Genomic DNA, 25,700 nt, shown 5'->3' with positions numbered 1-25,700 from the left:
CTCGCTTTGTTATATGAGTAGTATTTTTATTTCAATAACAATTTTGTTACATTAATTAATGAATATTGAAGAAAATAAACAAACATTTTCAAAATACTGTTGCACATAATATACTCTACGGGCAATGTTTTTATAGAACATTGAGCTGGAAGAATTCTATTTGAAAAATGCTTTGAATGGCTCCAGAGTGGGATCTCTGCTACTTTTAGACTTATGATCCAATTTGTAAACATTACCAAAAGAGTGAATGTGAAAATGGATTCAGAATGGTTGTAAAAAGAGGGCAGTGATTGGTTACATTAGCTACTATGCTAATTTAGTCAAAAATAGTAAAATCCAATTTTCAATATTCATTAAAAAAAGTAAGAACATTTTTATTGAAATCTAAATACTACTCATATTACAGAGCAAGCGGTAAAGCTCCATATGACACCAACAGATGAATCATTATGGAGCCTTAAAGGAGGCCTGGGTAAGGCAAAAATGTCACAAATGAATTAATTATTTCTCAATTATGCTTTAAGATACAAGTGTCAAATATGGATGAAAGTTAGTGAAAATCATGGTCTTTTTCAAATGTATTTTTACCCCAGCTAACAATTTTAGGGAGAGAGAATGTTTTTGTAATATTGCTTATAATGTTCCACTAATGTTTGAGTGTCCAGTTTTCTGTTAGTTAGGGGAACATTCTATCTATATTAGCAAAAACCTTCTGAGAACCTTTTTAGCATGTTTTGGTGTTAAAGTTAGGAGAACATTCCCTTAATGTAAAGCAGAACTTATCTAGAATGTGGTTACAATGTTCTCAGAATATACAACATTAATGTTCTCGATGAGTTTTATGGGACATTGCAAGAACATTCATGTGTCCAGTTTTCTGAGGGTTAGGAGAATATTCTATCAACGTTCCACCAAACATACACAGAACATTGTTGCCATGTTCTCACAATATTAGATATTAATGTTCTAGACACATTTCATGAGAACGTTGCAAGAACATTCCTATGTCCATTTTCTGAAGGTTAAGAGAATATTCCATCAATGTCACATCAACCATACACAGAACATGGTTGCAATGTTCTCAGAATGTAAGATATTAATGTTCTAGACATGTTTCAAGAATATTTCTGTGTATCAGTTGTCGCCTGATGGTCCCAAAGAAACGTGTTACTGTTGCCAAGCCCATCAAGGCCCTGACTGGTGAACCACTGATCCATTCACAGCTCTGTTTGTTTGTTTACAAGGTTAGAGATGCTCACACAGAGTGCTTTTAACATACAGTGTTCAAATAAAATAAAATAAAATTTGATTTGTCACATGCGCCGAATACAACAGGTATTGCTTACTCACAAGCCCTTAACCAACAATGCAGTTTTAAGAAAGAATACCCCCCCCCCCCCCAAAAAAAGTAACAAATAATTAAAGAGCAGGAGTAAAATAACAATAGTAAAATAACAATAGCGAGGCTATATACAGGGGGTACCGGCACAGAGTCAATGTGCTGGGGCACCAGTTAGACGAGGTAATATGTACATGTAGGTAGAGTTATTAAAGTGACTATGCAAATAGATAATAAACAGTGAGTAGCAACAGTGTAAAAGAGGGGGCGGTGGGGCAATGCAAATAGTCTGGATAGCCATTTGATTAGATGTTCAGGAGTCTCATGGCTTGGGGGTAGAAGCTGTTTAGAAGCCTCTTGGACCTAGACTTAGCGATCCGGTACCGCTTGCCGTGCGGTAGCAGAGAGAACAGTCTACAACTAGGGTGGCTGGAGTCTTTGACAATTTGTAGGGCCTTCCTCTGACACCACCTGCTATAGAGGTCTTGGATGGCAGGAAGCTTGGCCCCAGTGATGTGCTGGGCCGTACACGCTACCCTCTGTAGTGCCTTGCGGTCAGAGGCCGAGCAGTTGCCATACCAGGCAATGTTGCAACCAGTCAGGATGCTCTCGATGGTGCAGCTGTAGAACCATTTTTTCAACTTACATATTTGATATACATGATTGCATTTTCATTTATACAGTAATTATTATTCAACATGTCCTTAACTTGGATTTGAACTCACAACCTCTTGGTTCATGGTACCCCGATCTTCCTGTTATGCCACCATGTCTGTGTCAGGTATCAGTTAATTTGACTATTCTCTAATTATTGATTTGATTGACTAATTTCAACAATTTAAGGGTTTTCTGTATAGCTGTCTAATGTTGGTGTAGAATATTAATCTGTTTTAATCATACTCCTTAATCACTATGATTAATACAAGTTTTCCTTGAGTGTACTTTTAACAGAGCTGAGATTTACTTTAAACTGGACACATTGTTTTTGCCCAGGTTCCCATGAATTGTGTCTAGAACATTAATATCTTATGTTCTGAAAACATGGAAACCATGTTCTGTGTATGTTTGGTGGGATATTGATGGAATATTCCCTGAAGAAGGCACAGTGATGTAGAAACGTTGGTGGTTTACCCAATACATTACTGGGAGCTTGTATATCGTGTGTGCAACTCTTTATTTCTATAGCCTACAGTTTACTAACCGTTAGTCAGCACCTCTACACCTAATTTTTATGGGTGTGCACCAGCTCATGCTTTTTATTAGAATGAAAACATGGCAACCATGTTCTGTGTATGTTTGGTGGGATGTTGATGGAATATTGTCCTAACCCACGGAAAACTGGACTCATGAATATTCTTGCAACGTTCTCATTTAACGTGTCTAGAACATTCATATCTTATGTTCTAAGAACATGGCAACCATGCTCTGTGTATGTTTGGTGGGACGTTGATGGAATATTCTCCTAACCCACAGACAGAAAACTGGACACATTAATGTTCTTGCAACGTGTCTAGAACATTCATATATTATGTTCTGAGAACAATGTTACCACGTTCTGGATAAATTATATTTGACATTAAGGGAATGGTCACTGGGAAACATTCCTTGCACATCACGGGAACATTCATATGAACATTTTAGCTAATGACCTAATGAGACACTTAAGGGAACGTTCTCGAAAGTTGTGGGAACGTTTGTTGTTAGCTGGGACCCTGTATTGTCATGTGTAACATCATGTGTAGCCTAATGCTGCTCAGGGGTTTATCCCAGACTCTTTCAGATACACATTATGGCAGTAAAACAAATGCTGAGCACATTATGGGTCTCTGGGGGGGTATAATCTACGATATGAGCATCCATCTGATCTTCCCTACTTCCCCTCCTGGGTGGGGGGGGGGTGGTGTACATCCAAGGTCATAGACAGATGCTGTACTCACGCTACTGCCACGCACAAAAACAAATGTACTCATCCCATTTAAAAACAAATTTGAGTTATTGTAATTTGCCTTTGTGTGTTTGTGAGTGATTTGTGTGTGTATAAGTGTGCATGTGTGGTGTGTGTGTCTATGCATATTTGTGTAGTGTAAGAGCATCAGCTCTTCCTAGATGAAATCTGATGCAACCGTTGACAGCTCAAAGGAGAACTAATCTTGGCATGGAGGTTGCTGAAATTGTCCTGTGATGCTGCCACATGGCGCACTGAAATGACCCAATGACTTCGGCTCTCTCTCACTCTCATTCTCTCCCTCTCTCTCTCCCTCTCTCTGTCAACGTGAGGGGACATACTTGTGGCACTTGTGAGACAGGGACTCATACATTCCAGCAAAATTTCACTGATCCTTCCATGTTACTGCTATAATCTCTATCTGACAAAGTGCTAACAGTACTTACTAGACTGGCAAAGGAAGGTTTGACGATTAGAGGATAATTACACATCCCCAAAGGGGCTGGATGCAAGTCAGGAAATATCTTGGGATAATCTAAAAAGAGTTGCAAGCAGCAAAAATGTCAATTTGGGCAATACAGTGAAGGTGAAGGTAGAGTCACCAACACAGTGCTCAATGTGTTTGTGTGTGTGTGTGTGTGTGTGTGTGTGTGTGTGTGTGTGTGTGTGTGTGTGTGAGTGTGCATGTGTGTGGTGTGTGTGTCTGTGTGTGTCTGTGTGTGTGGTGTGGTGTGGTGTGGTCTGTCTGTCACACAGTGTGTGTGTGTGTGTGTGTGTGTGTGTGTGTGTGTGTGTGTGTGTGTGTGTGTGTGTGTGTGTGTGTGTGTGTGTGTGTGTGTAGGTGACCTGCCTCTCTTTGTACTGTCAGAGAGGGGCCCTCACTCTATTGATAGCAGGAACCAGCAGGTTCTCAGGGGGAAGCAGGAACAAAGGCACAGGTGACTGATAGGCTTTGAGGGGAGAAGAGGAGCAGAGCAGCAGCCTCTGATTAACAGGGGGACAGAGACTGTGAGTGGGGGTGACTGGGTAAAAGGGGATATGCCTGTCACCATACATCTTTCCTGACACAACAACACTCCTGGAGCCAGGAGGACAGGTAATCTTGAGGCCTCTACAACCTCTGGGATAAAGGTATATTAATATACTGTACTAACAGTACTTGAAGATAAAAAAGCCATTAAAAATAATTTTAAAAATCCATAACTGGAGATAAAAACCATAACATCCTGCCTCCACATGAACTTCTGTTAGTTTAGCAGTAACTATAGGAACAGGTCACAGCATCATTCTGACACTTTTGCTGGAGTCATAGTGGTAATACCAACAATGCTATTATTTGCCATCACTGAAATGGCATGTATTACAAACAAATAAGATGTACTGATGACACATTTCTTGTAATAACAAATTAGAACACCTCTGAGAACAGGTAATGTAGTAATGGCATTCTAAATCCACCCACTCATGCTATTCATGGGTTGCACATTTCGCCATAATATTGTTTTGAACATTAGTTTTAGGACTGACACACGACTGAGTGTTCTACTCAATGCAGTGTCAATTGGCGCTGATGAAGATTTAATCTAAAGCGCATTACAGTGGCTTGGAAATACAATGACATTCCTAAATGAGGCAAATAATTAGTGGGGAAACCTTTTGTCGTCATTGTGATGTTGCCAGATTGCCAGATGCAGTATAACTTTAGCTAGCTAGCTAAGATTGAGGGGAGACCACCGAATTTTAGCTAGCTAACGTTAGCATTGCTAGCTATTTTTGATGAACTTTGCTAGCTATTGACAACATTGCCATCTGTCTAAAGTAAATTTGATGATTGATGATTAGTTGACAAGTTGAATCAGGTGTACTTGTCAAGGGCTACAACAAAAATGTGTGCTGTTGGGGGTACATGAGGACTGGAGATTGTAAAAAAAAACTGGTGTAGGGTTTACTTAATAAATACGGATTTTTACAAGATTATCTATCTGAAGCCTTTTCTGCTCCAGGCCCTCTGGGCTCCTTTTGGGAAACCCCATGGCGATAGGGGGAGGGTTTTTTGCAGGAACCATAGCAGTCAGTGGCTGTGGTTAGCCAGCGCTGACTGTGGAGGCAGGAGGAGGACGAGGCACCAAGGCACCAGGGCAGGGAAGATGGATTGGCCCAGAGACTGGAACTGACAGTGTGTGAGAAAAGCAGCTCTCAGGTGCTGCACCTGCCATCCATCTCACTTCTCTCCAAGTGAGGTTTGGGTGGTGGACTAACGCTGTGTATTTTGCATACCGGTGCCCCACCACCCAACCTCCCTATAACCACACTGCCACAGGAAGCCATGGCCTCCCTCACCTCTGTCACACACACTCATGGCAGCCCTCGGCCCCTGGTCAGCAAACCCTCCCTTGTGCTTGTTTTCTCTTCTCTCTAAGCCTTATTTGTTTCAGACATAATAGAGAGTGAATAATGGCTAAGACCCTGAAAATCAAGCAAACAGTCTTAAATGTAGAATAGCTTGCCATATAATTCAGCATTTTAGTTGCTGTTAGTGAATACTGAAATGCCACTCTTGGACCAATAGTACCAATATTGTTGTTAAAATACCAATAACACAGTCATTAAATGTATGTATATGATTCTATGGATGATTGTATGAATATAAAAAACATTTCCTAATACATCAGTCAGCATGGGCATGATGCTCCCCATGGTCATTTGACCCAGTGCAGTATTCCCAGTAAGACCCATTCTGCAGGCAGGCCCACCTGTTCTACTGCTGCCCAGGGGTTACAATCCTCCCCCTGATTCACTCTGCCTTTACATCCCTGGCTCTGTACAGATGAATCACTGCAGAGACATTGGGCCAACACTGAACACAAATGCAATCTCAAACAGATGCAATCTTTAATTATGCAAGCAAATAACCATCGTTCAGCCACTCTGATGCTCCGCCAGTCATCAATGACGTGCTTGTCATTCTTATGGGGCAGTTTAGGGAGTGAGAGAGACTTTTAGGGCAATGTTAACACCAGATGGCCAGCACTAAAAACACAGCAAATGGGATGAAAAAGTCCTATTTGTCACACAGATGAATGATCGGTAGCCCACTGACTGGATCCACCGGATAGGAAAGCTTATTGGTTTTTATCCATGAGGCTGTCTTTGAATAAAACACACGTTATCAGAGAAAATTGTATTAAATGGTGTTTGATCAGATATCATCACGATGTAATCATTTAATCATTGCCTAAAAAAAGAGGCTGTGATCTGGGGTTTTGCCAACTCAATCTGTACACTAGCCAGCTCATGGTTCACAGACTAAACACATTTCCTACAGCAATCTGATTCCCCCTCATGTAATTGACCATGCAGCATAGGGAGGTGATGGCATGGCACTACATTGTCAATATGACCAGTTATAGAGCTGTAATAGAGAGTTGACACCTGCAAAATCTCATGGAAATCTAAGGAAACTATCAGGTATGGTTTGACCATTTTATCACACTGACTAGATCTCCGGTCCTCTTGTCACTAGCTATCACCACCACTGGGATCATCATGTTGATGACTGTGCATTAAGCCTGACTTAATTGGACACTTGAACAGTGATAAAACAGCCAGACAGCTGCTGAGCCCCAGACTAGAAGAGACACTGGCTGCATGGTGGTGAAGAGGAGGGCTAGAACACAGGCTGTGTGGGCAGGGTGGTGAAGAGTACACAGACAGACATATACACATATACACAGATGTACTACTCTGTTTATGAGAGGCAAGGTAATTCGAGTTTTAGGGGAGAGGAGAAATTACTTGAGAGAGAGGAGAGGAGAGGAGATGAGAGGAGAAGAGAAATGACAATATTCCTTTACTCTCCTTGTTGTTATTATGTGACCATTGACCCCATGAGGCAGAGTGAGTGAGGAGAGACTGTGAGCAAGAGGCAATTTGGATTCAAACTAGAGCAACAGGGATTAAGATACATGGGCACTGGGGTGGGTGGGAGAGAGAGAGAACCCAGGGAAAAGGCTTATTTTCAGCCCCACTGCTTAAATATACATAGATTCCAACACATGGGAGTGGAACAGGAAGAGAGAGGCAGCTGTCAACTTGATTTAAATCAATCTCATTCAAATGAGTTGCCACACAAATGAGTTCGACATTAGAAAAACATAAGATATTTAAATAACTAGAAGTAGTAGAGAAACACATTCTAGTACTTTATCGAAATAACTTGAAAACATGAAAACATTTGCATTACATTTCTGACATTTAGCAGACTCTCTTATGGCTCAATTTTACTCACGTTAGGCTGTCAACCATGTCCAATCACCATCTCTATGTCCATGTTTCAAAAGTCAATCATGTATAGCTTCTCATTCTTTGGAAGAAAGACACAGCCTTTAGCATCACACACCTCCATCTTGCACTCCTCCATCTTTCAAAAGATGGAGGGGAGCGACCGTGCGACGCTATTGGAACGACGTCCAGACAGTGCACGATCGAGACAGAACTGTAGCTAGCTAGCCAACCTTCTCCAACTTTCTCCTGGACTATCAGCTTTTCATATCATATATTTGTTTTTAAAACTGTTTACCCTCAAATCATTTTCATATTAGGTTATATAATAATCTTCTACAATTTCCCCTTTCTTCCGGCCCCTCTCCAGCCCTGCTACGGGCCTCTGTGAAGACCAACTCGCAGGTAGCTTAGTGGTTAAGAGTGTTGTGCCAGTAACCGAAAGGTCGCTGGTTCTAATCCCCGAGCCGACTAGGTGAACAATCTGTCGATGTGCCCTTTAGCAAGGCACTTAACCCTAATTGCTCTGGATAAGAGTGTCTGCTAAATGACGTAAATGTAAATGTTCTAGACCACCTCTGCTACAGCCTCTGTGAAGACCATCACTGCCTGCTGTCTCTCAGGGCACCAGCTCTCCTCCTCTACAGCCTTTAAGAGGAACCTCAGTACATAACACACTGTCATTTCTTAACTAATATCATTACATCCATTAAAACATGGCAGAAACAAAACTACGTGTCTGTGTTTTGATTTGATTAAGATATTGTGCGTAATCATATTCATCTATTTTTCTTGTTTTGCATTCTGTTGTCTTTTTTATTTTCAGGAGAGCTGATTGGTGTGTGGACTACCTGCTCAGGCAGACAGGGAAGGCCATGAAGGAAATGGACCCTGACTTGGAAGAGACTGATTTTGAGGACTACGCAATGGACCCAACCTGCTTCCTCCAGTGCCAAGTCTGCTGCCAGCAGTACCTGGCCTGCTTCACCCACAGCCCAGTCTGCTGCCAGCCAACTCCACCCATACAAAAAAATTGATTGGTTTGATAAGTGGCAACGTGTCACTAGTTTCCATATAGACTCTGCTTTACTCCAGCGCTTGTTATCTTCTTTCTAGAATTAGAGGCTCGATTCAATCAGATCGAGGGTTAACCCGTAGTTGCTCTTGTGTGTCACAAAACACTCCCTTCCTTCCCACTGGGCACACACTGGTTGAATGTCAATTCAATGAAATTACATTGCACCAATGTGGAATTGCCATCTGTGCCCAGTGGGTTATTATCCCTACTGCGTTAGAAGTTCAGAACGCCGATAGAAAGTGTAGAATACTGCATCATTTCATGTTAATTTGAATGGGGGGATTTAAAGCCTATCAGTCTAATCGGGTGTAGGGCCTATAGCCAGTGGTGTAAACTACTTAAGTAAAAATACTTTAAAGTACTACTTAAGTTGCTTTTTGGGGGGTACCTGTACTTTACTATTTATATTTTTGACAACTTTTACTTTTACTTCACTAGATTCCTCAATAAAATGATGTACTTTTTACTCCATACATTTCCCCTTACACCCAAAAGTATTCGTTACATTTTGAATGCTTAGCAGGACAGGAAAATGGTCCAATTCACGCACGTATTCAAGAGATCATCCCTGGTCATCCCTACTGCCTCTGATCTGGTGGACTCACTAAACACAAATGCTTCATTTGTAAATGATGTCTGAGTGTTGGAGTGTGCCCCTGGCTATCAGTACATTTTTAAAACAAGAAAATGGTGCAGTCTGGTTTGCTTAATATAAGGAATTTGAAATGATTTATACTTTTACTTATGATACTTAAGTATATTTTAGCAATTACATTTACTTTTGATACTTAAGTATATTTAAAACCAAATACTTTTAGACTTTTACTCAAGTAGTATTTTACTGGGTGACTTTCACTTTTACTCTTTACTTTTACTCAAGTTTTTCCACCACTGCCTATAGCCTACAATAGAACATCATGCATTCAAGTGTTTGAACTTGTAACGTGGCTGCAGGAACTTCTAACGTGGCTGCATAGGATTTGTCGGATATAAAATTGGGTGATTTCGTTGCATCCAAAGGCAGTGTAGGCGATAAGGTAACACAAGGAGCCGCATATAGATTAGTAGATTTGACAGCTCTAACGCAGTTCCACCAAAAAAATGCTACGCGGGTGTCGACCAACGCTAATCTGATTGAATCGAAACCTAGAACGTTCAGATGGAGTTTTGTCCTCTGTTTGTATGGATGTTGTCATATGTTTGGATCCTGTTGTGTTATTCACTCAGAATAAGTCAGTTGCCATACCTACTCATTACCTTGGGCCCCTAGGGGCTATGTGTGTGTTTGTGCGTGTAACGTTTCACATTTGTCATTAATAAACATGTTTATATATTTCAATAATTTTTTGGAATGACTTTTAATTGTAGGTCAATCATTCTACACTTTTAATGACTAAAATATATGTCTCTCAGAGTAAATTGTCATATATCCCACTGGGCACACACTGGTTGAATCAACGTTGTTTCCACATCATTTCAATTAAATTACATTGAACCAATGTCGAATAGACGTTTAATTGACATCTGTGCCCAGTGGGATGTGGTGTATTTATAATTATATCAGGTAATATGCAGTCCACAAGAAACCGCAACAGATAACTGATACTCATTGCATAAACAAGGTAATGGGTGTATATAAACAAGGTAATGGGTGTATAGTACAGTAATAAACCAACCTCATTAGGACAACACTTCTATATGTTATGATTATGCTACCATAATCGTTCCATTAACTCAGGTGATCTCAAATTCACCAATGTGAAGAAGAAAAAAAAAACTTTTGGAGACTATAGTGGTTGTTTAGAAATGTTTTTTCTGGCTGAGGCAGGATTTGAACTGGGGACCTTGAGGTCCACTCTTCCCCTTCCTCAAATACAGGAAAAAACACAATTTTCATTGTTTTTCAGCTTATCATAATAAATGATATGAAGAAGAACGCTACATTTTTCCTTTTCCTTCTCCTTTTTTTCCTCCGTTTTCTTCTCCCCCTCTTAACATACTATTGTTCCCCAGCTTTGGCAAAGAGTGATTTACATTATTGTATACATGTTCATACTTCTTCGTACTGGTCCCCATGGGAACCCACAACCCTGGTGTTGCAAGCACCATGCTCTACCAACAGTTGACTCTCAGAAATCTCACCTAAAGCATTAAATCAGAACAGTGCATGTTCCTGTCAGTGTGCTCTGGGAATAGCAACATTGTACGTGCACAGGGACCTACTGAAGGTGAGGGAGAGACCAACTCCTACAGCTACACCTTCCATCTCTACTTTGGCCTTCATTTGAGATTCTCTAATAGGAAGTGAGGTGCATCCATGCCACGCTCACCACTGACTGACTTAATATTGGACATCTCCAGGCACCATTCCCATCTGGCTAAATTAAGGGTCAGCTGAATAATGCATAGGCCTGCTTTTTGGGCCATCCCCTTTTCAGCCTAATGAAGCCCAACTACAGAACATATAAGGCCCCTGTGAATGTGAGGGAGGCTGGGGAACCTGTAGGGTGTGAACAGAGTCCGACTGGAGCAGTAGAAATGCGTTCTCTGGAGTGATGAATCACGTTTCACCATCTGGCAGTCCAACGGACAAATCTGGGTTTGGCGGATGCCAGGAGAACACTACCTGCCCCAATGCACAGTGCCAACTGTACAGTTTGGTGGAGGAGGAATAATGGTATGGGGATGTTTTTCATGGTTCAGGCAAGGCCCCTTAGTTCCAGTGAAGGGAAATATTAATGCTACAGCATACAATTACATTCTAGACGATTCTGTGCTTCCAACTTTGTGGCAACAGTTTGGGGGAGGCCCTTTCCTGTTTCAGCATGACAATGCCCCCGTGCACAAAGCGAGGTCCATACAGAAATGGTTTGTCGAGATCAGTGTGGAAGAATTGGACTGGCCTGCATAGAGCCCTGACCTCAACCTATGGAAAACCTTTGGGGTGAATTGGAATGCCGACTGCGAGCCAGGTCTAATCGCCCAACATCAGTGCCCAACCTCACCAATGCTCGTGTGGCTGAATGAAAGCAAGTCCCCGCAGCAATGTTCCAACATCTAGTGGAAAGCCTTCCCAGAAGAGTGGAGGCTGTTATAGCAACAAAGGGGGGACCAACTCCATATTAATGTCCATGATTTTGGAATGAGACGAGCAGGTGTCCGTATACTTTTGTAGTGCCATGTAGTGTATATCATAAAAACAAAAGGCAATTTCCAAAGTGGGGACATTAGCAAACATTTACTCCTGATACCATCAAATAAACTCCAGAATACATGCAAGACAAATAAATGATTGTGACATATTGAGAAAATAGATGTTGGATCCCCTGACATGGCCACCATTCACCACATACAGTAAGTAGTGTGGAGGAAATATTGTAGCAGTAGAAAAAGTACTATCTCTAATCAAGACAACGTAAATCTCCACCTGTCTGTGTTGAAAGCAACCCTTGACAAAGATAGCTATGTTTTCATCAGTGAAAATACATTTCTGTTTGGTCTAGGGAGGGGTTTGGCTGTGAATAAGGATGATGTGGAGATATTGAGGGCTGTGTGGAGATCATTTATACTGCGCACACTCTATACCATAAGCAAGCCTATGAAAATGCTGTCAGAAACACCTCAATCTAATATGATAAACCAGGGAACTAGAGAGAGGCCACATCATCCTTATTCATCACAAATAGTGACGACCTCGGCCCTGAGAGTCCTTGAAACCATAAGTTATCTTTATAATGCCTAGTGTAAAGAATGAATAGGGTCAGGCAGCTGTGTTAACATAGCCGTGGGAAGTAGGGGTGCTGATGGTGCTGCAGCACCCCCTGATAAATCTAAATCAAATATTTTTCCCCAACAAATTAGTGCACTAGGCCTTTTTTACTCCTGTATGAGCGGAGAAAAATACTAGTCAGACAAATATTCTCAGCAGTATGGATATAAACCCTACATGCGTGGCTGTCACACTATGATGTTGAAGCTCTGTAGTGTGCAGGTGCTCTGTCCTCGAGTACAACCAGGACATTTAACATAATGAATGAGCACAGCCTTGAAATTATGAAATTGGGCTTTGCCTGTAATCACCACTATATATATATGCAGTCATTATACTAAGATGCACAGCACACTGTATGTAAACCTTTTTACATCAGTCAGATAATGAGCCACTAGAAAGCTACATGTGAGCACGCTTTATCTCCATCACAGTGACACAGAGACGCTTGATGACTGCATGGGAAGTTGAAATAGCTCTGAATATCATAACTCTCCACTAGCACAGACCTCAATTCCCTGTAAGAATGCTAAAATCTATCATATTTTCAGAGAAATGCTTTAATCCACTTAAAATCTCATTTTCCCCAATATTCCCTTATTTCTAACGGATAGGGTTTGGGCACGTGTCGCTAAATCTAGTAGATAAGTAAGGCTACTGTGCAATACATTGGCAGTACTTCAGCAAATAGAGTTAACTGTTATTAACCAATTATAACCAAAGTGTGCTGCAGGACAGTTATTGGTCTGATAAGCACTCCACTATAGTTTTTCCTTTATTTAATGTGAAAACAACTGCATTTGCATTTGGAATTATGAATATTCAAGATAACTAATTGTTTTATAATAAGTGACTTGACATAATGAAAAAGTCAAAGTTAAGTATGAGTGAAAACGTCAAACATGACATCTGAAACTCACCGCAGAGTGAAGTTCTCTAGGGAGGAGGAGCTGGCCATGAGGATGTAGAAAGTGGCGATATCTGTCTTCTTCAGGGGTTTGGAGGAAGTCTGGATGACAACAGCCTTTCCCAGCTTGAGTTGAGACAGAGATGAAGCTCCCTTGGGCACCTGAAGGAGGCGCACACTGCCGATCCTCTGCATGGGAGTCACAGGGACGTACTCAGCCTGCTGCTGCTCTGAGCTGCCCCAGCGACCCCCATCCCCCTCCCTGCACTTCCCATATGCACTAGGTCGGGCCTGGTAGTACAGCTCTACTGTGTTGCCCTCTGTTGGGTCCAGCCTCTCCCGGCTAGAGCTCTCTGCTGCGGGACTGAACCAGCTGGCTACAGGATCCAGCTCAGCCATGCAGGTGCCCCTCTGACCTCCAAGGGCACAGGAGCCCCTCACCTCCTGGGTCTGCCAGAAGGCAAACACCGTCACACAGGGCAACTCATCCTTTAGCCCCTCTGCTCCTCTGTCCCAGTCCCTCCCAGCCACATAGAACAACACCCGCACCTTGGGCATGGAGGAGTAGACCCGGGGAGTCAGCACAAAGGACTGGACCTTCCAGTTGTAGGTGAACACCCCCGGGGCCCGGAACAGCTGCACAGACTGGACCAGGTCTAGAGGGACAGGCTGCTCTGTGGACAGGGGCCCATAGCTGGCGTTGACAGCAGGCGGCCGGCTGGCTCTCAGGATGACAAATGGCTGTGTCTGTGTCTGCATGCTGGAGTTCCTCATGATGTCCTGACCGGCCTCCTTCAGGAAGAAGTAATCTGCGTCTTGCACCTGGTAGTTGACTGGAAGAAACACAGGGAATGGCAGAGAGCTCTTAGTGTTGTCTGACATCTCCCGACTGTCCAACTCTGTGGGAAAGTAAGAGACAAAACATTACCCTTAGGTTAACAGACAGTGTTGTTTTGACGACATGTAGAGGAAATTAATGTTCTAGTGAGTCACCCTTAACCTGTCCTAATAGCCTACGGCCCGGCATTAACAACCTTCCGGCTACTGGTCAGTTTCTCTAAACTCTGGGCTACTTACCACAATCAGGGTCAGGAGTTTTATAACAGGGTCCATTGTTTCATGGTTATATCAAGGGTCAGGAATAATAGCTGGCCTAAATCATTAAGTATAAAATCATAATAAGTATCTGAGTACAAAGATATCCCAATAAAATATTGGTTGAACAAGAATTGCAAAAAAGAAATCATCCAGAGATTTCCAGGAACTAGACTTGAGGCAAGCTGATCAACTGGATGGGACATCATCATTCAAATGACAATTTACTTAATCTTTAAATTCCCATAGTATACAAGAGGGCTTTTATATTAGAAATCATAGCAGGAGCAGCTAAGTGTATTACTGTGCGTGATGCAGTGGCACCGGAGCACTGGTGGGACAGCAGCAGAACAGACTCCATTGCCTTGATATCATCCATCATCCTGATCAAGTCAATCCCATTCCCAAATGAGAGTGATTTCTAGTGAAAATGACCAAAGTGGGGGACGGACTACCTGTCATAAACACTTGGTTATTGGTCAGTGAGTACAGTTTGGTGAAGGAGCTCACAGGGAGGCCATACTTGAATGACATGCTTTTCACAATCAACTGGAATTACAGTTTTCACAAGTGACTTGATTTACATCGTAACCCTCTCCTTTCAGATCAAAACATTTATGTAAAACCAAAAGGCAAAGTAGCAAGCAATAACATCTGCATTGATCCGATGACATGCATGAAAACAGAAAAAAATATTTATTGGCAGATTTTTCTGTATGACAGATTCATTAAATGGGATTACTTCCTGTAAATGACATAATTCCTTCTATATTGACTTGTATGCCTGAAAACAACTTGACCTGCCTAGGTGGAAGCTGATCTGGTCCTACACAGGGCAGCATGTTCATTTTGTGTGTGTTTGGAGTAGCGTGAGGGTGTCGAGGGAGACAACAGCATTAGAGCCCTCTGATCCGGCATAAAAGCAGGGGGTACGACACAACTGTCTCTCTGAAAGTGAACTGAGGCACAGGTCCGCAGGCCCGCATCCACTCTCATTTGCCCCCATTTTGATAGATTACACAGATTATGGCTGCTGACCTGAGGCTGCACTGTCAATAGGAGGCTAATTGGCCTACTTGGTGGGTGAGAGAGAGAGAGCGAGAGAGAGAGAGAGAGAGAGAGAGAGAGAGAGAGAGAGAGAGAGAGAGAGAGAGAGAGAGAGAGAGAGAGAGAGAGAGAGAGAGAGAGAGAGATAGAGAGAAGCAGCCTGGTATGTGCTCATTACCTGAGATTATCTCATACTCAATGGCACTCAACAGCACTCTGGCTTTGCTAATAAACTGTCTGTTAAAAAAGAATGAAACAGAGTCTATTCTCCTCTTAAGTGTAGACTATTAGCTTGATTTTGCAGTATAATGACACAAAATAAAATCAGTTGCTTGTTCATGAAAAATGGCCACATTCTGTTCTGCCCAGAGGACAACCTCATCCAAAGACTAGCCTCTGAGCCCTGTAATGTAATGTGATTTTATTCATCATGAACTATGATGAACTAAGAATACACAATGCATGTATCTTATGCAGGCACTTGTCATCTCCCGTCTGGATTACTGCAACTCGCTGTTGGCTGGGCTCCCTGCCTGTGCCATTAAACCCCTACAACTCATCCAGAATGCCGCAGCCCGTCTGGTGTTCAACCTTCCCAAGTTCTCTCACGTCACCCCGCTCCTCCGCACACTCCACTGGCTTCCAGTTGAAGCTCGCATCTGTTACAAGACCATGGTGTTTGCCTATGGAGCTGTGAGGGGAACGGCACCTCCGTACCTTCAGGCTCTGATCAGTCCCTACACCTAAACGAGGGCACTGCGTTCATCCACCTCTGGCCTGCTGGCTCCCCTTCCTCTGCGGAAGCATAGTTCCCGCTCAGCCCAGTCAAAACTGTTCGCTGCTCTGGCACCCCAATGGTGGAACAAGCTCCCTCACGACGCCAGGACAGCGGAGTCACTCACCACCTTCCGGAGACATTTGAAACCCCACCTCTTTAAGGAATACCTGGGATAGGATAAAGTTATCCTTCTACCCCCCCCCCCCCTAAAAAAAAGAAGAATTTTTTTTTTGGGAAAGTGGTTATCCCACTGGCTTTAGGGTGAATGCACCAATTTGTAAGTCGCTCTGGATAAGAGCGTCTGCTAAATGACGTAAATGTAAATGTAAATGTTATGCGCCAGTGATGAGTCAACTATTTGTAGCTATAATCAATAATGTCCCTCTTGACAACTACTGTTGATCTTATAACTGTGATAAACGTGTCCTTCTCACAGAGTTTACTGAGATTTCCCCCCAAAATGGCTATGATCTTCCTTTCCTATAATGTTATCTGCATGTGTAGTGACACACGTTTCAGTTCTATTTGTCAAATTATGACAAAAGATGCCAGAGAGAATGACACATCTGTCACTGGATTGTTGATGGTTGTTTTTCCTGAGGAGAAGGAGGAGGAGGAGGGCTTGGAGCTTTTTGTAAATCTAACTAGGTCTTGTCCCTCAGGGTCTGTGGCGTGTGACAGGTCTCTACATCATCCCTCCTTCACCTGCTTTTATCGCCACGCAGACACCTGGGACAGAGACTGGTTGAAGAGCTTTACACAGTCAGGGAAACAGTTTGTGTGTCACAACGGAGCCATGTCTACGGAGTGACCCCCCCAAAGAGAAACACAAATGGATCTTCTTATTTTTCCCACACAGACATCTCGATCATCTTCCTGGGCTGGGGAAGGGGCTGTCTCCCCCTTAGCTCCACCAGTGGCCACTGATAGATGTGCTGTTTAATACCAGAGCTGACAGCATCTCCCACCGCTGTGAATAAACACTCACTGGGTGTTTTCTGCTTCGGCATCTCTGCAGGAGGGAGATGTGCTGCAACTGTGGCAACACATAACATCACATGCTATTATATCTCTCTCAAGTTCAGTTCATCTGTGCTCCTCAAGGTATTTAAGAACACTTGAGTTAGCTCTGAAATCTAAGGGGGGTAGTAAAATGGTGCTCAATGCAAATGATGCACTAGTGAGTATATACTGTATGTTAATAGTAGCATTTGCTGTGACAATAATCATTGATTCTCCATTGTGTAGGGAAGCTATAGTATATGCTGTGCCTATATGTACTGTATGTCCTCTCTCTCCATGATAAACACTTTGCATCCAGCTGATAAAGAAGAGGCCAAATCCCTCCACCAGCTGTTTCAGCACATAGCTGCTCCAATCACCCAACTTGGAGACCGACATCTTTGACTTTTCTATTTTCCTGTCCAGAAGAACAATATCTGTTCTGGTCTGCAGAAATTCACTTGTCTCCATTGACATTGTTGTTTTCCCTCTTGGGTCGTTCTAAATCATTTCAATCACTTTTTGACTGCACCCCTTTTGATTTGAACGAAACTTTCAATACATGTTTTCCCATGGTAGAAGTGGTCAGAAAGTGACTTTTTGGACCTGAATGCCAAAACATTTAGGAGATAAAATTGCTCAAAGTTACCCCACCCTGCTATGAGACATCCAATGCACAACCGAAACCATATGCAGAGCACAACATAATATGCTGTTAATCAAATCTATTTTACAAATTGACTTGGGGGGAAATTCTCCAGTTGATTCCAAATTAAAATATATGTGTATAGGTTACATTTGTACAGTGGGATAGTCTATATTTTTTTTGAATATGCAACTGCAATTGCATTAAGCAATTTAAATATAGTATATTAGATATGAAACAAGGAGAGAGAGAGAGAGAGAGAGAGAGAGAGAGAGAGAGAGAGAGAGAGAGAGAGAGAGAGAGAGAGAGAGAGAGAGAGAGAGAGAGAGAGAGAGAGATTTTCAGATCTGATTAAACAAGACTGAGGCGACCTTTAAACATAATCTTCAGGTCCCTTTTCTCAGAATAAGTCACTACTTGTGGGCCTGTTAGATACAGCAAATAATCAAAGCATTAGAACACAAGGAACCGGGAGCAGGACAGGACTACATAGGGCCCTATGTTCTAAAGCTGGGGGTAACAACAGGGCTACAGTACCATTAGGATCACTGGACACAGTCAAACAATTAAGGCTGCTAGGAGACTGAGGCAAAAGATAATTAATGGCATGGTTATAAGTGTATGTAGGCTTGGCATTGTTCCCAGGAGTGGTAAAGCTGTCAGCTGACCAATGTCTGGACAGCACCGCACTGCTCACTTAAGAGTATAAGCTCTCTACTTACTGTAGGCTACTGTGCAATTACAGTAGGCTATTTGTTACCAGGAAATAAGATTACCCATGCTGTCATTCTATGCTATTTTCAGCAGCATTAGATTGAGACCAACAAGTATACAGGTCAATGTCTCTTTTAATACAGAATTATCTATCACGCTCTGACAAGCTATTCAACTTGAGTTTGTCTTGATGGAACCCACTGATTTAGGTTGCCACAAACCAAACATACCTGGCCTATGCTGCATGGTGTGTGAAAGAACAGTAACAGTTTAACTCCATGCATTCTAATGTGCTATAATGGAATGTTTCTATATGTGAAGAACAGCCTGTACGTGATCTGACTTCAAATGGCATGACAGAGACATGACACAGATGTCTCACTTATTCCACTTGATGTGTTGAATAGAGCCTGTGTTTGTAGGTCAAGACATTGTTTGCTTCCATATTGGCTGTGTCCTCTCCCCAGAGGAAAAGTCAGGCATGACCTAATCATTTTAGGGACAAATCTCTCCTAATAGAAATGGTGGTTTACTCATTGAAAAGACCCTATATCCCTGCAACTGCTACATAAACATAAAAACGAGATAGAACACTGATCATATGTGTACAGAAAGGGAGAGGATGAGGAGGAGGAGGGGGAGGAGGAGGAGGAGGAGGGAGGGAGATGCTTAGGCCTGTGTGGGGATTGGTAGGGATTGCTATATCCAATGAGACTCTTAAAGCTGCTTTTATCAGGATTTCTCCCTTTTTATTATCTCTTTATCCAGTCTGTTTATTATAATTCAGGAAGGCCAAGTTGCCTGGAAATAGCCGTCTTTGAGGCAGTTAAAAGCTTTTCAGCAAATGCCTTTGTGATTTGGAATATTTGCTGGGTTTTTAATTAAAGTCCAAAGGGTCCTGTCCATTTAATTATTGAGGTGATGTGAATGCGCACAATAACGTGTTCTGGACTTCTGGTAATATGCACTAAAACTCATTTTCAGCTCTGCTGCACACTGAGACTAAACTAAGAGAATGAAAATTAATTTTAAAATGTGTGTCCATTTCATTAGTGGAACTTAATGACTGTGCCAAAGGTCCCATAAAGTACTGGTACACAGTACAGCATCAAACACATAGATTCATCCTTATAAGGTTTGCTAAACTAAATGCAAGTTACATCACCACTCACCCTCGATAACATAAACCCTAAATAAAAATCAACTCTAAATAAGATTGATTAGTCTTAACATGCTCTTTGGAGTAATTAGACTAAGGTGGACCTCCTTGGCTTACCTGTATACCTGTATTCTCACAAAACTGAGTGGCACCTCCACTGGACTGGCCTCACTCATTTCAAGCCATAGTCTTATTCACTGGACAAATGGGACTTCTTAAGTCCTATAAGGGCTGTTGACCACAATGATCAGTTATCATGGTGAAATTGCAGTCTGTAACTATGTTGCAAAGCCAATTGACTGATGGCAGTATGCATATTGTAGTCATAAAAGTATGGCATACCATTTCAGAGGAAACTATAACAAGTTAAATATATTTTGAACCACATGGGTATACTGTCTATCTCATATCAGTTCATTGATCATATAAAGAGACACAAATCAACTAGCTTGTTACACATTATCTAATGGAATACAAATAAACCTAAATACTAATTTAGACTATTTCAACAGCATAAAGAGTCTGCAATGAAATATGTACCAAACAAAAACATACATGTAGAATAGAATAGAATATGCAGATTGTCACTCAGGCTCATTTTAACAAAAACGAAATGATGGTACATACCTTGCGTGACAACTGTGACAATCGTCGCTATGAATATCTGTAAAATCCTCCAGATATGAGAGTAAATACTCATTTTGGCATCAGACTGTCACTTTATTCCATGTAAATTCCCAGGCTCGAAGTTTCAACAAAGTGAAGAGGGGTATACTTCATTCATTTCTACCCAGGAAGAGAACTTGCCTAGTTTAGCCTACAAAATCACACCTGTAAGAATAATACAGCCTTGTCGTGTGCACTCCGTGTGTCACATAAACTATGCATTGAGCTGTCAGAAAAGGTCTGCGTAAGGAGCTTGGAAACGTCCGGTCCAAGTCCTTGATCAGATTGCGATCAACCTAGTTTCTTCTTTGTTTTCCTGATTAACTTCAGCCCTTATGCCGCCGTACTGAATACGAGCAACTCCATCTGATTCATTTTGAAGTCCTTGCATTAGCTCCCAGACTCAAACATCTACCCAACTTTGACCATCGTCGGGACGTCGCTGCAATGTACAGTGAGATTCACAGATCATCGACTGCCTTGTGCACAGTCCTTGGGGCACTAAAGTCATCGTCTGTCATGCGGTCAGAGCACGTTCTGTGCGGTGGCGACAGGATTTAACAGCATCAGTAAATTAAGCACGAGACCATGATAATTTGGGATTTCACATCTAGCATGAGAAGGAGATAGATGGACTGAGGATGGTGTACACAAATAGCCTGGCTACTGTACATGCTGCTAATTACAGTGATTAGTCTATTATAGTTAGACAATAACATAAATTACTTATTTGGGGCTTTGAAAATATACCTGGGGCATTGTAGGTTTTAGAGTAGAGGGTGCTCTTTAAGAATTGAACTTTTCTCCAATTATTTGTTCAATTATTATAAGGGGAGATATTTTTCTTCTTCTCCAGTTTTGAATATGGGTGGGATATAACATGACATATTGCCATAACTGTCATCAACTTTTGTAAGTGGGGCAATAAGAATGTGATGGGCATGGTGGACATGTTGCTCTCCATCTCTGATTGGCTCATCTGTAAATGCATTAGGTAAATGAGGCTAAACCATGTTGTGAAAGGCTACTTTGGTCCTCTGTAGCTCCGCTGGTAGAGCACGGCGCTTGTAACGCCAAGGTAATGGGTTCGATCCCCGGGACCACCCATGCACAAAAAAAATTGTTATGCACGCATGACTAAGTCGCTTTGGATAAAAGCGTCCGCTAAATGGCATATTATTGTTAATGCTATAGAGGTGGAATTCTAGTGCCCCCTGATGGCTATAGATGAGGCATTATAAAACTAGTCGACTGTATGTTGGTGGATTTGGAGTATATTTACATCCCTATATTCCTTGCAGTCAGTGACATCAGCAATGATCAGTGTTTGGAGCTCATTGTCAAAAGGGTTGTCATATCATTAGAATACAGAGAACTCTAGATTTGGGCAAAGTGGTCAAGATTAAGACTGGTCAATGCCATACTGCATGGAAGTTAAATATTTGTGTCAATCATAGTAATGTTGATATTCTCCTAAAGCATTGGCAACAGTTTTAGACTGAGGGTTAACCCAACAAACAGTGTGCTCGGGGTGTGCAGGTATTGTGTTAGGGTATGCAACAAAGTGAACAAAACTTAAAAAGCACTCGGTACCTCTCCTGTACTGTTTTATCATCACTAAACTGGCAAGCTCGTGCAGTGAGAGGTACTGATGTTTGCAACACTGCTGTAACTGCTGTCGCGTATTGGAGCACCCTGTGAGCAGTGAGGGGCTTGTTCAAGTCAAGCATCCAAAGCAGATGCCAGGGAACACACAAACACATACACTTCATACTTAATGAATTGTGTACCAGACTTCACAGGATAGGGTCAGGGGGAAGATGCCACAAGCTACACTGAGCTACACTTCTCCCCTCACTGCAGCTCTGTGATTAGCTGTGTGGGGGTGGTATGATGGGACTTGGGCTCTGCTACTGTAGTGCTGTGGCGCCGTAGGGTCATTTAGATCCTCTCCTCTTTACCTGCTCCAAGCTGCACCATGGAGAACAAGCTAACTACGCACAACTCTCAGAAACTCTCAGCTTCTGAAAACACACAACCACTAACAAATACATACACACTGACACACGCACACACCACACGTTTTCTATGAAAAAAATCCGCATCGGAAATGAGATGACCCTTGTCACTTAATCTTACCTATTATAAATGACCATACATTAACATTTTAGTCATTTAGCAGTTGCTCTTATCCAGAGCAACTTACAGTTAGTGAGTGCATACATCTTATTTTCATACTAGCCCCCCGCTGGGAATCAAACTCACAACCCTGGCGTTGCAAGCGCCATGCTCTACCAACTGAGCTACACAGGACTAACTAATACATGACAAACGGTTTATGGTTTAGGATGAGAAGAACATGTATTAGTTGTATGGATGTGTGGTCCCAATATGTTGATAGAATCAAATGTAAAAGAGAAAATAAACATGTATAAGGAGTTTGAGTTTGGAGCGTTGGCAATTGGTTTGGCACTGGAACCTATTGTTGTGTGTCTCCCTTTAAAATAACTCCTTATTTTGGTTCATTTGATGATCAGAAAATGTGATCATGTTTATCTATTAAATCGTGAAGGTTATGCTAAAGAAACATGCACTGAGTGTACAAAACTTTAAGAACACCTTCCCAACATTGAGAACCCCATTTTGCCCTCAGAACAGCCTCATTTTGTCGGGGCGTGGACTCTACAAGGTGTCGAAAACATTCCACAGGGATTCTGGTCTATGTTGACTCCAATGCTTCCCACAGTTGTGTCAAGTTGGCCGGATGTGCTTTGGGTGGTGGACCATTCTTGATACACACGGGAAACTGTTGAGCATGAAAAACCCAGCAGCGTTGCAGTTCTTGACACAAATCGGTGCGCCTGGCACCTACTACCATACCCCATTCAAAGGCACTTACAGTGGGGGAAAAAATTATTTAGTCAGCCACCAATTGTGCAAGTTCTCCCACTTAAAAAGATGAGAGAGGCCTGTAATTTTCATCATAGGTACACGTCAACTATGACAGACAAAATGAGAAAAAAAAATCCAGAAAATCACATTGTAGGATTTTTTATGAATTTATTTGCAAATTATGGTGGAAAATAAGTATTTGGTCAATAACAAAAGTTTCTCAATACTTTGTTATATACCCTTTGTTGGCAATGACACAGGTCAAACATTTTCTGTAAGTCTTCACAAGGTTTTCACACACTGTTGCTGGTATTTTGGCCCATTCCTCCATGCAGATCTCCTCTAGAGCAGTGATGTTTTGGGGCTGTCGCTGGGCAACATGGACTTTCAACTCCCTCCAAAGATTTTTTATGGGGTTGAGATCTGGAGACTGGCTAGGCCACTCCAGGACCTTGAAATGCTTCTTACGAAGCCACTCCTTCGTTGCCCGGGCGGTGTGTTTGGGATCATTGTCATGCTGAAAGACCCAGCCACGTTTCATCTTCAATGCCCTTGCTGATGGAAGGAGGTTTTCACTCAAAATCTCACGATACATGGCCCCATTCATTCTTTCCTTTACACGGATCAGTCGTCCTGGTCCCTTTGCAGAAAAACAGCCCCAAAGCATGATGTTTCCATCCCCATGCTTCACAGTAGGTATGGTGTTCTTTGGATGCAACTCAGCATTCTTTGTCCTCCAAACACGACGAGTTGAGGTTTTACCAAAAGGTTCTATTTTGGTTTCATCTGACCATATGACATTCTCCCAATCCTCTTCTGGATCATCCAAATGCACTCTAGCAAACTTCAGACGGGCCTGGACATGTACTGGCTTAAGCAGCGGGACACGTCTGGCACTGCAGGATTTGAGTCCCTGGCGGCGTAGTGTGTTACTGATGGTAGGCTTTGTTACTTTGGTCCCAGCTCTCTGCAGGTCATTCACTAGGTCCCCCCGTGTGGTTCTGGGATTTTTGCTCACCGTTCTTGTGATCAATTTGACCCCATGGGGTGAGATCTTGCGTGGAGCCCCAGATCGAGGGAGATTATCAGTGGTCTTGTATGTCTTCAATTTCCTAATAATTGCTCCCACAGTTGATTTCTTCAAACCAAGCTGCTTACCTATTGCAGATTCAGTCTTCCCAGCCTGGTGCAGGTCTACAATTTTGTTTCTGGTGTCCTTTGACAGCTCTTTGGTCTTGGCCATAGTGGAGTTTGGAGTGTGACTGTTTGAGGTTGTGGACAGGTGTCTTTTATACTGATAACAAGTTCAAACAGGTGCCATTAATACAGGTAACGAGTGGAGGACAGAGGAGCCTCTTAAAGAAGAAGTTACAGGTCTGTGAGAGCCAGAAATCTTTCTTGTTTGTAGGTGACCAAATACTTATTTTCAACCATAATTTGCAAATAAATTCATAAAAAATCCTACAAAATCCTCTCAAAAATCCTCTCAATTTGTCTGTCATAGTTGACGTGTACCTATGATGAAAATTACAGGCCTCTCTCATCTTTTTAAGTGGGAGAACTTGCACAATTGGTGGCTGACTAAATACTTTTTTTCCCCACTGTACATTTTTTGTCTTGCCCATTCACCCTCTGATGGCACACATACACAATCCATGTCTCAATTGTCTCAAACAGTGGTGACCCGTCATTCAACACCTGTTTAACACAAAAATTATATATATATATTCATATATATATATATATATATATATATATATATATATATATATATATACGCTACCGTTCAAAAGTTTGGGGTCACTTAGAAATGTCCTTGTTTTCGAAAGAAAAGCAATTTTTTTGTCCATTAAAATAACATCAAATTGGTCAGAAATACAGTGTAGACATTGTTAATGTTGTAAATGGCTATTGTAGCTGGAAACTGCAGTTTTTTATGGAATATCAACATAGGCGTACAGAGGCCCATTATCAGTAACCATCAGTCCTGTGTTCCAATGGCACGTTGTGTTTGCTAATCCAAGTTTATCATTTTAAAGGCTAATTGATCATTAGAAAACCCTTTTGCAATTATGTTAGATTGATGGGGGGGTGGGGGGGGGGGGGGGGGGGGGGGGGGAATGTTGAGTTTGCTAAAATCGGCACTGGTCTCAAGGCTTGAAAATCATTTTTTAACCCGTCCTTCCTCTCCTTCATCTACAATGATTGAAGTGGACTTAACAAGTGACATAGATAAGGGATCATAGCTTTCACATGGATTCACGTAGTCAGTCTATGTCATAGAAAGAGTAGGTGTTCTTAATGTTTTGTATTCTCAGTGTATATGCTTATCTTGGTTTTCCTCCTTAATTGAAGAGGTTTTTGAGTGCATGGTATATTCAG

General features: G+C 42.0%; 1 protein-coding gene across 1 annotated transcript in view; it reads right to left on the bottom strand.

Moving 5' to 3' along the window:
* LOC311140903 (transmembrane protein 132D) overlaps nucleotides 1-20,460 on the bottom strand; it is a gene marked incomplete at both ends in the record, with an annotated part of 38,317 nt that extends 17,857 nt beyond the window's left edge. Inside the window, 2 exons of the mRNA XM_084176176.1 lie at nucleotides 13,333-14,218; nucleotides 20,388-20,460. Coding sequence (XP_084032302.1) covers nucleotides 13,333-14,218; nucleotides 20,388-20,460 — 959 coding nt within the window. The remainder of the gene's footprint in view (nucleotides 1-13,332; nucleotides 14,219-20,387) is intronic.
* Nucleotides 20,461-25,700: the final 5,240 nt, after the last annotated feature.

This window comes from Coregonus lavaretus, assembly GCF_964263955.1.
Source record: "Coregonus lavaretus genome assembly, chromosome: 14".
Taxonomy (NCBI): Eukaryota; Metazoa; Chordata; class Actinopteri; order Salmoniformes; family Salmonidae; genus Coregonus; species Coregonus lavaretus.
This window is presented reverse-complemented; position numbering and strand designations above follow the sequence as displayed.